The sequence below is a fragment of the Macrobrachium rosenbergii genome, chromosome 29, assembly GCF_040412425.1.
Source record: "Macrobrachium rosenbergii isolate ZJJX-2024 chromosome 29, ASM4041242v1, whole genome shotgun sequence".
Taxonomy (NCBI): domain Eukaryota; kingdom Metazoa; phylum Arthropoda; class Malacostraca; order Decapoda; family Palaemonidae; genus Macrobrachium; species Macrobrachium rosenbergii.
In genome coordinates, this window is record NC_089769.1 from 4,958,007 (window position 1) to 4,978,193 (window position 20,187).

At 33.3% G+C, this 20,187-nt stretch overlaps 1 protein-coding gene across 1 annotated transcript in view; it reads right to left on the reverse strand.

Annotated features, from left to right (window-relative positions):
* iav (transient receptor potential cation channel subfamily V iav) overlaps window positions 1–20,187 on the reverse strand; it is a 45,145-nt gene that overhangs the window by 9,813 nt on the left and 15,145 nt on the right. The window contains 8 exon segments of the mRNA XM_067130674.1: window positions 1,109–1,325; window positions 5,525–5,703; window positions 8,529–8,578; window positions 8,581–8,701; window positions 12,056–12,160; window positions 14,670–14,785; window positions 17,048–17,273; window positions 19,252–19,475. Of these exon segments, the coding sequence (XP_066986775.1) occupies window positions 1,109–1,325; window positions 5,525–5,703; window positions 8,529–8,578; window positions 8,581–8,701; window positions 12,056–12,160; window positions 14,670–14,785; window positions 17,048–17,273; window positions 19,252–19,475 (1,238 nt within the window).

The following is a 20,187-nucleotide window of genomic DNA, read 5'->3' on the forward strand; positions in this document are numbered from 1 at the left end:
TGATTTATTATTATTATTATTATTATTATTATTATTATTATTATTATTATTATTATTATTATTATTATTTTGTTGAATATGATGGCAGCCTTGGTTGCATTAATCTCGTAGACTATCTACAAGATTAATGCAACCAAGGTTGCGATCATATTCAACAAAACATGTTTGAAAGAGGGCCTATACCCAAAGTATATTATTATTATTATTATTATTATTATTATTATTATTACACTACTACTACTACTACTACTATACTACTACTAATGCTATATATTATTATTATTATTATTATTATTATTATTATTATTATCTATAAAGATCCATCTAAAAGATAAATATCAATAGCAATAAATTATTAAGAATTTTTATCATTCCCAAACCAAGGAAGGATTAATTTATTCAGAGATAGATATTTTTCATTACAATATGCAGATACGGTATAATAACTGAACTAAAAAAGGAAAAGTAATACCTCTCATGAAAACAGTTAGATGTTGTTATTTAATTATATCCAGACCCAGATAATAATAAATTATTTTTATTTGACTATTTATTTATTTACTTATTTATTTATTTATTTATTTTACATTCTTCCTTATTTATTTTACAATCTTCCTTCCAGAGAAATTGAAAGCAACAGAGCATAAATTAAAGTCTTTATTATTCAGATATAAGTAAACGTGATATCGTTATTTTCATTTAAATGACACACGGAACTAAGTGTTTTTTACAAAACAAATATTAATTACCTGAGAAGCATTACTGCAAGAAGTCAAAAAGCTATTATCTGAGAAACGTTACTACAAGAAACTAATAACTATTACCTGAGAATCATTAATTAAAGAAACTAAGAAAAATTATCATCTGAGAAACATTACTAAAAGAAAAAACTATTATCTGGGAAGAATTACTACAAGAAACTAAAAAAAACCCTTACCTGAGAGACACTACTACAAGAAGCTAAAAAATATTACCTGAAAACGTTACTAAAAGAAATTGAAAAATAATTATCTGAGAAACATCACAAAAAAAAAATATACAATAAATAAAGCATAAGCCTGAAGCTCTTCTCCCGCGCAACCGTCCTCATCACGATCGACCTACTTACGTCATAGTCACCCAGGGTCATGTGGAACAGGGCCATCCACGTGGAGCCGTAGGTGCTCCATTTAGAAGCAGGATCCTGGGTAGGACTCTTGTAGAGGAAGTAGAAGGCTTCGGTGAATCCCAGAAGCATGATGCCGTAGATGATGGAGAAGGTGAACATGTCACCCGAGATCATCTTGTAGATCATGACCACGAAGGGGCCGGTCAGCTTCAGGGCCCTGGAGGTGGGGAAGAAGAGCAGAGGGAAGGTCAGTACCTTAAAAAAAAGTAGGGTCGCGACCTGAAGGAGAAGGTCAAAGACTAGAGAAGGAGGTCAAGAGATAGAGAAGAATTTCAAAGAAACAGCTCAAGAGCTAAAGAGGATAGATCTTATTTCTCTTCTTCTTCGGCCTACGGAGGAAGGTCGCGACCTGAAGAAGGTCAAAGGCTAAAGATCTTCTTCTTCTTCTTCTCCTTCTTCCTCTTCTTCTTCTTCTTCTTCAGATCTTCTGAAAGTCTTGGGTAAAGCTCTTTCAGGGGTGGCTCTCTCCGGAACACATACACACAAACAAGTAAACACGTTTGTTTATTTTGTTTTGTTTGTTGCTCATTTGTTTTTGGTATGTGCGTGTGGGTGAGTCAGGCATTAACGAAACTGAATGGTGCGTAGAAAGAGCTGTAATTAACTTTAGTGGAGAATAAATGGGTATATATATATCAAACATACTGAACATACATACATACATACATACATACATACATACATACATACATACATACATACATACATACATACATATACATATATATATATATATATATATATATATATATATATATTATAAAATCCACGTCAGGAAGTGAGTGAAAACCTGTGAACTTGAAAATGTAGAATAAATAAATTACGAAAGTACTTGTTCAAAGCCCCAGTTTTCACTCACATCCTGACATTTGATAACACGCGTTCCTTCGTGCTATATATATATACATATATATATATATATATATATATATATATATATATATATATATATATATATATGAACAATTTTATCACATCACCGTGATTCATATACAAGCATTAAGCTACAAACGTCCTTTAATATCCAATTCACTCTACCTACTACTTATTATCAACTAAAAAATTCCCCTTCGGGTAACATATATGAAAATATATTATTCGAGGCAGAGTGAATTGGATATTAAAGGACGTTTGTAGCTTAATGCTTATATATATATATATATATATATATATATATATATATATATATATATATATATATATATATATATATATGGTGTGTGTGTGTACCTATATTTGATTAAAATCCTTCATTACTGTTCCCTCTAACCTCCTTCCCACACCCAAATCAACCTTTGGTTTTTGTAAAATAGCTGTCACCCACGAACAAAAAACGAGCGTGCGACAAATGTTGAAATATCGTTCACAAGTCTTCCACTGAATTACGTAAAACCGGGAATAATTAAGCCAGGGAAAGCCTCAAGACACCTAGTTCATTAGTTTCGTAGCCTCGACAAATCCCTAATCCGTCATTCTGTCTAGCTGCGATTATAAAGTCGACCTGTCAGGTTATATCTCTGTGAGATGGGGAAAATTTCCCCATGGGATATTAAACGCAGTGTCGCTACAGAGATGATGTGATGAGGACGAGGATAATGGTTTTTGGTAGAGATTTGGAAAGTCTCAACATAATCACAGGAGAAATTTAAATGCATTAATTGCCTTTGTTTGAAAGGAGATGACATATTATTCATTTTTGTGTAGGTTGATTTATTGGAGGATATCTAAGGTGTGCTAATGTCAATTTTAAGCAGTGACATATTCTACTGTAATAATAATAATAATAATAATAATAATAATAATAATAATAATAATAATAATAATAATAATAATAATAATTGAGAAAACTCAGTATAAAATCATTTCGCATAATGCAGCCATATTATTCAACAAAACTTGCTTTAAAGAGAGTCTTCTTCCTAATAATAATAATAATAATAATAATAATAATAATAATAATAATAATAATAATAATAATAATAATAATAATAATAATAATAATAATAATTCAAAAAGAGTAAAAGGTAATTAGCATATTTCGCCTCAGCTATCATTTGGCCACGGGACCAATAACTGCTAAGTAAAGGGGAGAGGCATTATTATTTTAAGAATTGTTTTCTGTTTTCATGAAACATCTTTGTTTATTTTCAGTTACCTTAATTCAAACATTTCCAGACACTGTGCACGTTCGGAAAGAAAGGATGATAAATTTATTTCCGACAATACCTAAACAAGTGAAAAATGCGCCGAAGTTTCTTCGGCGCAGTCGAGTTTTCTGTAAAGCATATAATCAAAGCCACCGTAAGTAGATCCATCTTTCGGTGGTCTCGGTATAATGCTGTATGGCCCGCGGCCCGTGAGCCGTGAATCACGGCTCGGTGGTGACCTGTCCTATATAGTTGCCAGACGCACGATTATGGCTAACTCAAACTTAAATAAAGTAAAAATTATTAAGGCTAGAGGGCTGCAATTTGGTATGTTTGACGATTGGAGGGTGGATGATCAACATACCAATTTGCAGCCCTCTAGCCTCAGCAGTTTTTAAGATCTGAGGGCGGACAGAAAAAGTGCGGACGGACAGACAAAGCCGGCTCAATAGTTTTCTTTAACAGAAAACTATAAAGCAATATGAAAATATTCTTCTTCAATTTAATTCACACAGATCAGTCTTTTTTTCATTTCACTGAATGATTGTTTTTGCGCCTGATATAATATATATATATATATATATATATATATATATATATATATATATATATATATATATATATATATATATATATATATATATATATATACGTGCAGTTACAATCAATTGCAACCACAAGAAAAAAAAGTATGATAAGCCTGTTGAACAGACACTCTTGTCATCGCTTTTTAAAAACTCCTTTCTACCGTAACGATATAACCACAAGTTATACACGACATTCAAATCGCAGTTGGGTTGATCTGTCTATTGGAAATTCTGAAAAGAAAGACGCACTTACATATACATCTATTCCTCGGCCTTTTGCATCACGTCTGAAGGATGAGAGAGAGAGAGAGAGAGAGAGAGAGAGAGAGAGAGAGAGAGGATCGTCTCATTTCGAGTCCACTCGCGACCTTTATGTATTCCGCCTGAACTCACTCTTCCTCAATGGAAGTAATCAATGTAACCCGTAAACTCCAGAGAGAGAGAGAGAGAGAGAGAGAGAGAGAGAGAGAGAGAGAGAGAGAGAGAGAGAGAGAGCTTTCTTTATGTTCCCGAAGCTCAGCTCATTCCGAATTGGCCCCCTCAACTCTGGCTCCAGAACTCGATAAGCATCGGCGTGCAAACGACCGAGGCTCCGTTATGGAGGAATTTCTCGCCTGAATGACGAGATATGGAGGATCGACCCCCATCTGGCAATGAAGGCCCTCTCTCTCTCTCTCTCTCTCTCTCTCTCTCTCTCTCTCTCCTTAAAGCCTCGCCCTTTCTATAGACCGAGTGCCCATATGCAAAGGCCATCTTTGTTTGGCAAACCATGCCTCGGCTGGCTAGCTCTATATCGCGAGGTCTGGAAGGAAGGAGATCCATAAGTCGATGTGTTTGTTTCTCTATTTAGATATATTAATGTGGTCCGCGTTTGAATTTCCCCAATTTGGGACGTAAGCGCCGACAAAGATGTGATACGTAACTGCTTTCAAACGATCACCGCATTTTGTGGAAGGTTGAGTTTCAAGTCAGTGGACCCTGCGGTGGGCTAGTTCCAGATGAATAGGGTTCATTTCCTGATTATTAATGATAATAATAATAATGTTATCATTTTTTCATGAAATACATCACGGGTAACTATTTTTGTATGTCAGATTCATAGCTTGAATGGAGGATGATTGCATATTCTGTCATTCAAAACTGCTGAACAGGTAACAAATCAAAGAAAAAATTATTATTATTATTATTATTATTATTATTATTATTATTATTATTATTATTATTATTATTATTATTATTATTATTATTATTTGGGTGAACCCTATCATCTAGAACGCGCCCACTGCGGCCATAGACTTGAAATTCTTGGTGCCAACGAATATGGTGTTCATTTCAAAGAAGTAGCAGAAGGTAATAGGAAAAACAGAGAGAAGAGATCAGTTATTAGAAAAGAAGAATAAATAAACAAATTAATAAATAACATAGATAAAAACTATTACATTAAGAGCAACCCTCCTTTAGAGTCTACAACAAAAATTTCCTATTTCAAGATCCACAAAATACAGAACATCTCCCCCACCCACATCGCACTTTAAAAAAAAGAACAACCCTCATTTAGAGCTTACAAAAAAACAAAACTAAAAAAACCTCCTGTAGGACCTACAGAAAACCCAAGGACCCACCCGGCGAAGAACATCATCATGAACCAGGACCCAGCCACTGCGTAGGCGAGCAGTTCGTCCTCGAGGACTCTGAAGACGGGATCCCTCTCGGGAGTGAAGAAGTAGATGACTCTGCAAGGGACGCATAGCATGATCATCAGGTTGGAGACCAGGAAGATGAATTTGGGGACGTTGGCGATCTGGAAAATATAGATGTATATGTGTATTACGTATGTATGTATGGATGGATGACGGATGTATATATATATACATAGTTGACCCTTGATTTGGGAGAGAGGGTTCAGTCCAACTACCTCACGCGTAAGGCAGGAAATCGTGCATATTTAATCATCTGATTCAAAACGATAGAATAGTGTGCATTCGAAGGTAATTGCATACTAGATTATCAGAGCATTAATACTGTAAAATGTACAACGTAATTTGCGTTATACTTTTTAATCTCAGGAAAAATTAAGAAGAAAGATTACGTATTAATGACTAATATAACTGTCCCAGCAATAATTGCATTATATATATATATATATATATATATATAATTTATAAATCAAGTATCTTTTATTTAAGACAGAAATTGTTTTCATTTATGTATATTGATGACCTGAGAGAATTGGATATATGATAGTATAATATTAAAGAACATGAAAATATAAATACCTTCTCTCTCTCTCTCTCTCTCTCTCTCTCTCTCTCTCTCTCTCTCTCTCTCTCTCTCTCTCTCTCTCTCTCACACTCACAGGTGTTTCCATTTCCTAATGGTAAATTTACCCAAGTAGGACAGCCATTTGTCCTCATAAAGCATTCATTCTGTCTTACTGTAAGCCGTGACGAGGAAAGATACACTCTCAGTTCCAAGTTGTAGGTATATAACAGCGTTTTGTAAGGGGTTATAACAACATCATTACCTAAGGGTTAGAGTTCTGGCCCTTATAAAACAGTTTTTTACAGAAATGTGAAAACGTGGACACAAAGACCTAAAACTGTCATATATTAAAGTGAAGTGTTTGTAAATATTACATATTCTTGTATTCAGTTTTTGGAAATTCCCAGTTTTTTTTTAATAATCTTTAAGACCAACATAGATGGCTGAGTGGCTATGGTCACTGTCATCCTACTTCTAACAGCAAATAGGACGTACGTTCGATTCCTGATCAGGGCAGTAGGAATTACCATACATAATTAAGCCTATAGGTGTAAGTAATTACATTATCAAGGCAAAGAGAATTAGATATCACTGTTTTATATATACATACACACACATACATATATATATATGTGTGTGTGTATATATATATATATATATATATATATATATATATATATATATATATATATATATATATATATATATATATATATATATATATCGTTATAATGCTCTATCTAAGAATTGGCGAGCCAGAGTTTTCCCTCTATCAGATCTCAGAGAGCCTAAATTAAAAAAAAAGCAAGCGATGAACGTTCTATTTAACTTACATAACTCATTATTGATCAGTAATAGATGATTTCAGAATTGATGAAACTAAATTTACATAGGTCTTTGGAGAAACTCCAGGTTTAAATAAATTAATATTTCATAGAAAATAAGATGACTGTAAACAGGAGTTGGAGGGAGACACACACACACACACACTTACACACACAGACACACACATACTTATATATATACATATACACACATATATATAAATATATATATATATGTATATATATATATATATATATATATATATATATATATATATATATATATATATATATATACACATATACGCATATTTATACATATAATATATAATATATATTTATACATATTTATATATACACACAGATGAGAAAAACTAACAGCTGACAAGAGAGAGAGAGAGAGAGAGAGAGAGAGAGAGAGAGAGAGAGAGAGAGAGAGAGAGAGAGAGAGAGAGAGAGGACAAAAGAAGAGAGCTTAAAGAAATGGAAACTATTGAGAAATACTTTGCTGAATGCTTCATAGATATCTTATGAGGAGGTAACTTAAGTTCTTAACGCTTTGTTCAAATAGGAAATCCTTCAGAAGACGACAGCATTATATTCACACTTGCCGAGTCCTCCTGAAAGGATCCCTCTTCTCCTTCCTCCTCCTCCTCCTCCTCCTCCTCCTCCTCCTCCTCCTCTTCCTTCAAACAACCTGAGGGCAGGTTTTCTTTTTGTACGAGAGAGTTCCGTAACGAAGATTAAAAAAAAAAAACATAATGTTACGAAAAAAGTAAAAAAAAAATTTTGGCTTTTGTTTTTCATTCCTATTTGGATACCACGTGTTTCATTAGGTGTTTCTTTTTTTGCTAAAGTTTTAGCAAAAAAAGTTTTTTCATTCATCCACAGCAGAGTCAACAAGATTATGATAATGTTGCTGGCATTTAAGAATGTTTTCTTTGAAGATGTTGAATCTTATCATTATTCGGTTATTTTCCTTTTGTGCACCGTTTCTACCGAAAGCGAATTACAAAGGCAACAGTATAATCATTATTATGATTACTGTAGTGAAATGAATCAGGTGAAAGTAAACGTACTTTGAATTCATAGACTTTCTTGTGACTGTCATTTTCGAAAGCGTGGTCACATTATTATGATTTTTACTTTTTTCCGTTTTATTCGCTACAGCATTTATGTGTTTTTGTATTATCTCTTTGCCCATTCTTGTCACACACACAGACACATTTATATATTTATATATATATATATATATATATATATATATATATATATATATATATATATATATATATACATGTATATATATATATATATATATATGTATATATATACATACATGTACATAATTATAAATATATAAATATATACGTATATATAGATAGATAGATAGATAGATAGATAGATAGATATTTACAGACAGACAGACAAAGCCATGACATAAATTGGGGCCCCCATGTAAATCCCATACCTCCGCCAAAATCCTCTTCCAAGGTCAAACCCGAAAACCAGCTCCCCACCCCCAAAAAAAAAAACTCACGGTTCCTTTGATGTAGGAGGAGAGTCCTTGGTTCATGATCTCCTCCCCTGCTGGAATATGGTGTAGGATATAACTCCCGCCAGCGTCCCGGCCTCGAAGCAGTATCGGGCGATGTTCGAAAAGTCGCCCTCGAAGAATTCCTGCCACAGCTTATCGCGAACGGCCGAGTCATTCTGCCGAAAATAAGTGGATGATTGAATGGATAAATGAATGAATAAATGAATGAGTGAATGAATAAATAGATGAAATAAGTAGATGAATGAATGAATAAATGAGTGAATGAATAAATAGATGAAATAAGTTGAAGAACGAATAAATGAATGAGTGAATGAATAAATAGATGAAATAGGTAGATAAATAAATGAATAAATGACTGAACGAGTGAATTAATAAATAGATGAAATAAGTAGATGAATGAGACAATGAATGAATGAGTAAATGAATAAACAAATGAATGAATGAATGAGTGAATAAATGGAAAAATGAACGAATAAGTGAATAAATAAATTAATGAATGAATAAATAAATGAATAAATTGATCAATCAATAAGTAAATGAGCAAATAAATAGATAAGTGAATGCATAAATAAATAAATGAATAAACTGATAAATGAATGAATAAATAAATAAATAGATAAATGAATAAATATATAAATAAATAAATGAATGAATAAATAAATGAATAAATATTTTAATAAATAAAGAAATAAATACGTAAATGAATAAACATATAAACAAATTAATAAGCAAATAAATAAGTAAAGAAATAAGTAAATAACTAAAATAAATAAATAAATAAATAAATAAATAACATAAATAAATAAATGAATAAATAAATAAATAAAATAGTTTAATAAATTAATGAATTAATTAATTACTTAATCATCAAATTAATAAAAAAATGAATAAAATAAATAAATAAACAAATAAATGAAAATATATATATAAATAAATAAGTGAATAAATAAATAAATGAATGACTAAATAAATGAATAAATAAATGAAAACATAAATAAATACAAAGCACTATGTGACGTGCTGAAGGTACTGTCTTGTCCTTTCTTTTTCACTATATTTCGGTGGTGAGGTTGCGAGCCTCATGGGTTCCCACAAATGCTATGTCGTGGAACGTTTAGTAGACGAGCAAATAAAAATCTGACAAAATAGATAAAGCAAAAATATTTGAATATATTTGTTTAGACAAAATGAATGTTAAAAGAAAACCGAATTTCACTTGCAATCCTATCAATTCAACAGTTTATTCGTTCACTCATCGATTCATTTATCAATTCATTCGCTGAATCCCCTTATAAGACTTTATACATATTAATTCCCTTAAAAAAATAACCATTCGTTCACTCATCAATTCATTTATCTATTCATTTGCCGAATCCCCTTATGAGACTTTATACATATCAATTCCCTTAAAAAAACAACCATTCGTTCACTCATCAATTCATTTATCTATTCATTTCCTGAATCCCCTTATAAGACTTTATACTTATTAATTCCCTTAAAAAAACAACCATTCGTCAACTCATCAATTCATTTATCTATTCATTTGCTGAATTCCCTTATAAGACTTTATACATATTAATTCCCTTAAAAAACCATTCATTCACTCATCAATTCATTTGCTGAATCCCCTTATAAGACTTTATACATATCAATTCCCTTAAAAAAACAGCCATCGCACAGAACACCATGTGCATCTATCTACTGGTTTCCCGAAGGAATCGTAGGGTCACTGAGTCGTCTTGAATAGATAAATAACAGATGAACACCAAATGAATGCCATGCCTAAACCCAAAGGCTTCCGCATCGTGTAGAAAGATAAATAAACTTTCGGAGGGAATGTGACGCAAATTTATCCTAATGTCGTCAAATTCGTTAGCGTCGAAACCGAGAGACTCCTTTTGACGTCCCTTGAAGGAAGCTGATAGAAACTTCGATCCCGACCTCATCAATGCCATTAGGAATGCGTCTGAGAGAGAGAGAGAGAGAGAGAGAGAGAGAGAGAAAAAGTCTCTGTTCAGTGGAGTTATGTAGAGGAATATTATGTATCTCGCAGTCGGATGGATGAGAGAGATTCTTCGCCTGCACCAGTTCTCTGGCTGAAAGAGAGTGTCTTAACTGAATAAAAGAGAGAGAGAGAGACAGACAGACAGAGAGAGAGAGAGAGAGAGAGAGAGAGAGAGCCAGCTAGCCTAGAAAGAGAATGTGGGGTGGTGTATGGGGGAATTGGTTTAGGAGGAAAGAAAATGGAAGGACTAGGTACAGAAAAGGGGAAAAGAACTTGACAGATAGGCCTATTTGAACGAAGAGAAATCTGGTGATCTGCCAGTTAAGGATGAGCTTCCTGAAAGAATGAATGAAATATAAAATTTAGGCCTAAAGCCCAACCGCTGGGACCTATGAGGTCATTCAGTGCTGAAAGGGAAATTGAGAGTACAGAAGGTTTCGAAGGTGTAACAGGAGGAAAACCTCGCAGTTGCACCATGAAACAATTGTTAGAAGAGGGTGGAAGGTAAGATGGACGAAAGAGAATATGAACGGAGGTGCAGTGAAAGGAATGAAAGTAGTTGCAGCTATGGGAATGAGTTACCTGAAGACATGAAAGTTCCCCTGGAAAAGACCTACCATTGAGAAGCTCAAGAAACAGCTGCAATATCAAGAAAAACACCTAAATTTCTTTATTCCAGAATTCTGTTTGCTTTGAAATAATGTCATTAAGACATAAAACACGAATCCTACTGTCTCACAGTAATACTGAATATTAAGTTACATTTTGTAGGTCTAGCTGCGAGTCATTTAAATACATAGGATATTAAATGTGAAGATAACTAGCCACTTAAATACACAAGACATTAAATGCGAAGATAGCTAGCCATTTAAATATACACAAGACATCAAATGCGAAGATAGCTAGCCATTTAAATACACAAGATATTAAATGTGAAGATTGAGATTCATTTAAATACACAAGATATTAAATGCGAAGATAGCTAGCCATTTAAATACACAAGACATTAAATGCGAAGATAGCTAGCCATTTAGATACACAAGATATTAAATGTGAAGATAGCTAGCCATTTAAATACACAAGATATTAAGTGTGAAGACTGAGAGTCATTTAAATACACAAGACATTAAATGCGAAGATAGCTAGCCATTTAAATACACAAGATATTAAATGTGAAGATTGAGAGTCATTTAAATACACAAGATATAAACTGTGAAAATAGCTAGTCATTAAACACACAAGACATTACATGTGGAGACAGCTAGTCTATTTAAATGACTAGCTATCGTCACATTCAAAATCTCACGTATTTAAATGACTATCTTCACATTTAACATCTCATGTATTCAAATAACTAGCTTTCTTCACATTTAATATCCTGTGCACTTAAGTACATAAGACTTAACATCTCGCGTATCTAAATACGTAAGATATCAAATGTGAAAACAGCAAGTCATTGAAGAACACAAGACACGAAGAACACAAGACACAAGGCGTGGCTCACCATCTTCATGTTGATCGGACCGCAGTAACAAGGACGGAGGTAGACAGAGAAACTCAGGAGAATGAGTTGTAGCAACATGATGGCCAGGCGCTTCAGGAACTGATTCTGAAAGAGAGAGAGAGAGATAGAGAATGCTAAGGAGGCAGGCATTCAACTTTCTCATCATTCATTGTCACTCGTATTGTGAAACAGATGATCGACGGTGAGTTTTCCTTTGAATTGATTGTTTTCAATGAGTTTTTAAAAAATCCACTCGCATGGAAATTCGGGAGATTGTTGATTGCAATGACTGAAGGAATGAATCTGGCAATTTTTTTCTCATTTTTCGCCAAGTTTTCGAAAAATTGGGGACGTTGTTGATTGCAATAACTGAAGGAATAAATCTGGCAATTCTTTTGTCATTTTTCGCCAGTTTTTGAAAAATTTGGGACATTGTTGATTGGAATGACTGAACGAAGATAAATGCTATTTTTCGTTTTTTTCGTAAGTTTTCGATAAATTGCTTTATTAACATGACATTTCTAACTTTCACTGGCTTGAAGCAGCATCTTCAAGACAAAAAAAAAATTCATTATTCATTTTCCAAGAAAAAAAACAATAATCATCTTCAACAAATTTAAATGCCTTCCAAAACACTTTTTTCATTTCTTTAACGTTCTGAAGGCAAAACGATTCTGCAATAAGAACATTAATAAAGAAATACTGTTGGAAAAAACTTCTTTCGCCTAACTTTTAATTAGTTTTGAGAATTTGTTCTTTGCTGAAAAGAAAGCGGAGTTGTGTGTGTTTTTTTTTTTTTTTTTTTTTTGCCACAGTCATTATCCATTTTATGGTTGGTCCAAATTTCTCCTACTCAGAGTGGTTTTGTCGTTCCAAAAGAGTCGATGGAACTTTTCATTGTATACCATAACTCTCTCTCTCTCTCTCTCTCTCTCTCTCTCTCTCTCTCTCTCTCTCTCTCTCTCTCCCAGTGGGTCCAAAGAGTTATGTCAAGGAAAAAGATTGTTCTGGGGATAAAGAAAAGTTTTGTTAGAGGGATATACGATGGTTTCCAGCACCACAAGACTTTAAGCAGAGATTTCTAAATCGTAGATTCAAATCCTTCTTAATTACCTTCCGCATTCTGGTCACAGAATTTATGGAGTTCCGTAATGACAGACATTTTGCACCTCACGCTTGACTGGCCTTCTTACGAAGCTGATTTTCAGCATGAATACACACTACTTTCTAAGACCACCCTTAAAGTCAGGCTCAAATTTTAAAGTTTTATGAATTTAAATTAGATTGTACAGTTATTTAATGTAGTATAAGTATGAAGATTGATTCAGAGAAGAAAGTTCCCAAGATATTTCAGGCCAACTTGCAGCTGAAAACTGATTCACTGCTTGTTTTTCGTGTACGATAAAGCATCTAAATACCCACGAAAAATCTTATTCCAGTTAATAATGTGACTGTTATATATTTATCCCTGGCAAGTTATAATCTTTCGTGCTACAGAGATTCGTGAAGAAGTTCCTCCTACATTATCCTCTTATGTATGGTAACAGAAACTTTTAATTAGTTTTACAATAAATGCCTGATGCCTGTGATAGGTACTTCTTCATGAGATCAACCGTCACTTCTGTGTTGGTCAAGCACCCGTTTATCAACATATTCCCAAGAGTGAACTTACTCCTAAGAAGTGACTCATTCTTAAGAAATGACATATTCCTCAGAAGTGACTCATTTAAAGAAAGGACTTATTCCTAAGAAGTGACTCATTCTTAAGAAATTACTTATTCCTCAGAAGTGACTCATTCTTAAGAAATGACTTATTCCTCAGAAGTGACTCATTCTTAAGAAATGACATATTCCTCAGAAGTGACTCATTCTTAAGAAATGACATATTCCTCATGACTAAAGAAATGACATATTCCCAAAAAAATGACTTATTCCAAAGTGACTCATTCTTAAGTAACTTATCCCTCATAACTCATTCTTAAGAAATGATTTATTCCTAAGAAATTACTCATTCTGTCCCCAAAAAGTGACTTATTTCCAAAAGTGACTTATGCACAAAAGGTGACTTATTCTTAAGAGGTGACTTAATCCTAAGAAGTGGCTTCTCACCAAGAAGTGACTTATGCCCAAGAGGTGACATTCCTGAGCACCTGGGAAATGTGACTTAAAATTACCTAGAAGTGACTTATTCCCAAATTCTTAAAGAGATTCTTACTTATTCCTAAAGTTACATTCCCAAAAAATGACTTATTCCTCAAAAAGTGACTCATTCTTATTCCCAAAAAGTGACTTATTCCCAAAAAAGATACTTATTCCCAAAATGTGACTTATTCCCAAAAATGAGTGACTTATTCCCAAAAAAGTTACTCATTCCCAAAAAATGACTTATTCCCAAAAAATGAGTGACTTATTCCCAAAAAAGTCTCTTATTCCCAAAAAAGATACTTATTCCCAAAAAATGACTTATTCCCAAAAAAGAGTGACATTCCCAAAACATTACTTATTCCCAAAGAGACTTATTCCCAAAAAGAATTATTCCCAAAAAGAGACTTCCCAAAAAGTTACTTATTCCCAAAGCATTCCCAAAAAGTCTTATTCCCAAAGAGTGACTTACCCTGGCAAAGGTCTTCCACTTCTCCTCAAGAAGTCTCTGAATGATGCCACCCTCCAGCATATCCAGATGTTCGCTCTTGGTACCATTCAGGATAATCATCAGGGCTGAATTCCAGTCTGGAAGATGGGTTCAATTATATGTTTAATTATATGCGATGTAATGGTATCTAATAAGGACTGAATGTATAATTTTTTGCAATTGCTTTGTTAACATATATACTATTGACTGGTTGTAATGATTAATGTGACTGTATATTTTAACTAAAATTAGGCTCATTGAACGCATTAGTAAATTTGCTTATAGATATACAGTATATATATATATATATATGTGTGTGTATATATATATATATATATATATATATATATATATATATATATATATATATATATATATATATATATATATATATATATATATATATATATATATATAAATATATTAAAAAGCTGTTTTAATAAAAAAACATAAAAGACTATCATGTAAAATGTTTTAATATGCAGGATATTTCTTTTTGATCAAGATATTTCTTTATTGATGAATCTATGTTTCATTATGAATGCTATCGTGATTTTGCGTAAGATCTCAGGACACGTAACATCGTTGGGCATTTGACCAAAGGAGTAAATAAAAAAAAAATGGAAAACTTGACCTGTTTATTAAGTAAAATAAATAAAAAATTATACAAGAAAGAAAAATAGGAATACCACGTGTGGAAAAGTATCTTCAGATAAAAAAAAAAAAGAGGAAAAAGCAATTTCTCAACAGAGCAAAAGAGAGAAGCGTTCTCCAATTACTGAATTCATTAAGTACCTACAAAGAACCCCATTTATTTTCTCCCCGCTTGTTTCCTCTCGCTTTGAAGTCCCATTTCTTGTTTAGCCTCTCTCGAATACCAATTAAGGTTCCTCTCCCCCGCCTTCTCACCTGTTTGTCCGGGCCTACTCTCTTCCCGAAAAAAATACCTGTTTCCCTTTATGGAAAGTTGGTCTTAATGAGGGCAGGACATCCGATGAGAATTTAGCGTTGTGGAAAAAAAAAAAAGCTCATTCAGAGCAGAGCTGTGTAGGCAATAATAATAATAATAATAATAATAATAATAATAATAATAATAATAATAATAATAATAATAATAATATTGTAGATTTGGTGAGTCGTTATCAAGATTTGGGATACCCATAGAATATAGAAGTATGCCTCGCCCACCTCAAAGACAATAATAATAATAATAATAGTAATAATAATAATAATAATAATAATAATAATAATAATAATAATAATAATAATAATAATAATAATAATAATAATGATGATGATGATTTAAAAATACTCATAGTAACATGAGTCTTGAAATGGCGAAAAAAAAATCCCACAGTTATTTATGGGTATACATATTTTTAAATATATGTACACGTACACAACTGTGGATTTGTTTCTTCAATAATAATAATAATAATAATAATAATAATAATAATAATAATAATAATAATAATAATAATAATAGCAAATATAAAACAAACCTGAAATTTACAATAATTAATATTAATTTAGGTGAGAACAACTGTTCCGTTGTTGATGAAAAGGCTGATTCTTTACTTTGAATTCCCCTGAGAGTGAGTTTTGGGTAAAAAAATTTAATAAATGAACCATTTCTATGAACTGTTAAAAAACAATCTTGAACTTCCCCGAAAACGCATGTCCAATAGTCAACAAACTGACAAGAAACTGAGCATTACAACATTTCTGGCAATACAAAGACAGTTTCAGTTTGGAAACTGCCCTGTGATACTAATTTGACTGTTTACCCAATGGGTTACACAGTGTATGGGGTACATATTGGGGCAATTCTTTGCTGTAGGTTCGTAGTGGGTACAACGTTTTGCTCTAGACTCATAGTGGGTACAATTCTTTGCAGTAGACTCATAGCAGATACAATTCTTTGCTCTAGACCTACACAGGACACAATTCTTTGCTCTAGACTTATAGAGGGGACAATTCTTTGCTTTACACTTTTTTCTACTAAGCTCTATGGTATCATGAGCGCTGACTGGGTACACACTGAAACACTCAGATCTGCACTTACATGTTTTTACCCTCTTGGCCTGCTGATTCAGGACTACTGACTGATTCGTGCGACAACTACTACCATTGGCATATCATTCAAGTGCCCCACGTTAGCTACTGGTTGAGATCATGACTTAATTGTCTTGTGCCCGGATCACATGACACTGTAGTATTAGTAGACCAGTGGTATATGTAATTGAGACATCAGTCTTCTTGGCTATCATAAACTCCGGAAGGCCTCTTCTTCCCCAGTGGATTGGAAGGAATCCTGGACATAAAGTTAGCCACCCCAACAACCAGCGTTCTGGACTTACTTGTTTCTCCACTGGGCCGAATGGTGTCCAGAGCATTGAGTGGATAAGCACTGCAGGTGATGTTGGAATACCTCCAGAACTCGATACAGGTCAGCTCCAGCATTTCCTTGAAGATGGTAGAACGCGCCAGTTTACAAGCTAGAGTCAGAGGGGTGAGGCCGGCCATGTTCATGATGCCATCCTGCGCAGGGTTTCTGGGGTGCCGTAGGGCGTAGGAAAACATTCCCTGGGAGAGCGATTTTTATAAAATGTGGGATATTATAAGAGGTATCAAGGCATTAAGGAAATTTAGTTATGAAAACTGTAGATATGGATAGGAACATCAAGAAACTTTTGGAATTTGAAAATATATTTCTATGAGCTGAAAGAACTCTCAAAATAAAAAGTTTATATGAAAAACCAGGCTAAAACCAGAGGAAAATGAATCCTCCAGCACCACAACTTCTTACAGATAGAATATTCTTAGTTTACTGGACTTTCTACATAACAAAACAATCAAGCCTCTTTCCAAAAACATTTCCACAAGACCCTCACGAATTTAGTTTACCCCCAGAACTCCATACCTATCAACAACGCCATCTATGTCTCAGTCACATACCTTTGCATTCATATCACCTAGCACATCTCAGTCTGTCATCCCCACTACATATGTACACTATATACATTTGCTTATATACATATATCTGTGCAAACAAATACATGGCATACCACTTTTATCAGATATTTATTATCAATATTCGCAATGTGGAGTCTATATACGACCGTTACATTCTATGTCATTTTTGAAAGCGATAAATGCAAGGAAAAAAAAACATCTCCCATATTCCTAAACATTCTTTCATATTCTTCAGAAGAGCTTGTCATATTCTTCAACATCCATCTGTACGTTTCTCACAACACCTGGATACCAAGCCCTTTCTGTCATCTCAATCCTTCTCAGTCGTTTTTTTGTTTTTTCACATTCTCAGAAGACTGTTATACATTCGCCCTTTCCATTTGCATAACCAAATTCCATCAACCTTTTTTTTCATTACACTTTTATGTCTGCCTTCTGTCCTTCTAACTCTCCTTGCCTCCCAATCCATAGTTAATTCATCTCGCTAGATCCCATAACAGCTTCACTCAACACCCACACTCCATTTTCACGGCGGGAAACGTGGTTTAAAAGTCCTCGCATTCATTAAAGAGTTTTACGTCATCCTTTGACAGGCCTCTTACAAATTCATATGCAGTCATACGTTAATATGCATATCATTATTTTAGCGAAACCGCAATCTAAAAGAGAGAGATACTTTTAACTTGCGGACGTGGAGAAAAGAGATGTGTATGCGAATGTAATTTTCGTTTCTGTAAGATGGAATTTTATGAGCTTTTATTTATTAGATTGCTGTTTATAACTCACTTCTTAAGAATCAGCGGGGACATGCAAGGCAATTTTCCACCCCCTCCTCCTCCATCCCCTTCCACTCCCCTGCCCCCAAAAATAGACCGCGGTCCTTGTAGGAGTTGACTGAATATTGAGATAAAACAAGAACCGTATGTTAATTTGAATATAGATATAGAAATAGTTATCTAAATGCTTACAGGATAATATTGACTCTTCTCAAAATGCTTGTCAGCGGGTAATAGTCAACCACATAACAAATTTGTAAATTTACGAATCTACAATTTTATAAATTTACAAATTTACAATTTTATAATTTACAAATTTACAATTTTGTAAATTTATAAATTTGCAATTTTGTAAATCTACACATTTACAATATTGTCAATTTAAAAATTTACAATTTTGTAAATTTACAAATTTACAATTTTGTCAATTTACAAATTTACAATTTTGTCAATTTACGAATTTACAATTTTGTCAATTTACGAATTTACAATTTTGTCAATTTACACATTTACAATTTTGTAAATTTACAAATTTACAATTTTGTCAATTTACAAATTTACAATTTTGTCAATTTACAAATTTACAATTTTGTCAATTTACAAATTTACAATTGCGTTCAGGCCTCAACCAAGGGCCGAGGAATATAACCACACAATTTTCTCAAGAATCCTGAAATATTTAACAAGTTATTTACACGATTAAGAGCTCAAATTAACTCTATTATCTGACTGCTTATCAACGGGTAATCGTCAAACGCAAATTTCAAAAATTTTACAAAACTTGTAAATCTGTAAATTTTGTGAACACCTACCAACTGATTGCAGACCACCACCATATGCAGTATCATGTTGCCGAAGGAATCTTGGAGATTGGGGTCTGCTCCGAAATCTATGAGTTTATTGTAGACAGTCTCATTCCCCAGGCAGGCAGCCCAAGCTAGGGGGAATTCCCCCAGGTACGCCAGTCCCTCGTATTCCGTATTTTCAGGCCCCGGGGGATCTGTTACCTGCTGGTCTTTCGGCAAGAAGAAGCTACCTGTGGGAAATGAGGAAAGAAAGGGGTCATTCTCTGGTTCGTTTTTTGCTATGTAACTTTTTCAAATTTAAAGCCAACGTGATTTATTTTACCTTAAGAATTATATAAAGGTCATGTTATGAACTCCAATGATATACACACAGATGAAACAGCATTCCCCTTTCCTTTAACTGTTAATCTTTCTCGTACGTTACACTTTGGCCTTCTTGAATTATATATATATATATATATATATATATATATATATATATATATATATATATATATATATATATATATATATATATACTAACAGGATGAGGCCCTGTTGGTAATTCTACTAATGCACAGAACAATTGTGTATGTGATAAAGTTAATATATATGTATATATGTATGTATGTGTATACATATATACATACACTTTTAGAATCCGGTTTTGTATATCTCTATCATTATTTTTTTTGGAGTCTACGTTACAAACTCCTGTCATTACCAGATCTTGAGCCCTAACAGCCCTGTAGAGGACAACAATTTTTGTAGTTTTCTTTTCTCTAAGAATGGTTTTTGTCTTCTCATAAGAAGATCAACGTGTCTACCTCAGATATAAGGAAATGAAAGAGAGGTCTATGTTTTTGTTCCAGGAAAGATGAGAGGTTATGAGATTCGGAGAACTTGACGTCACTAGAGAGAGAGAGAGAGAGAGAGAGAGAGAGAGAGAGAGAGAGAGAGAGA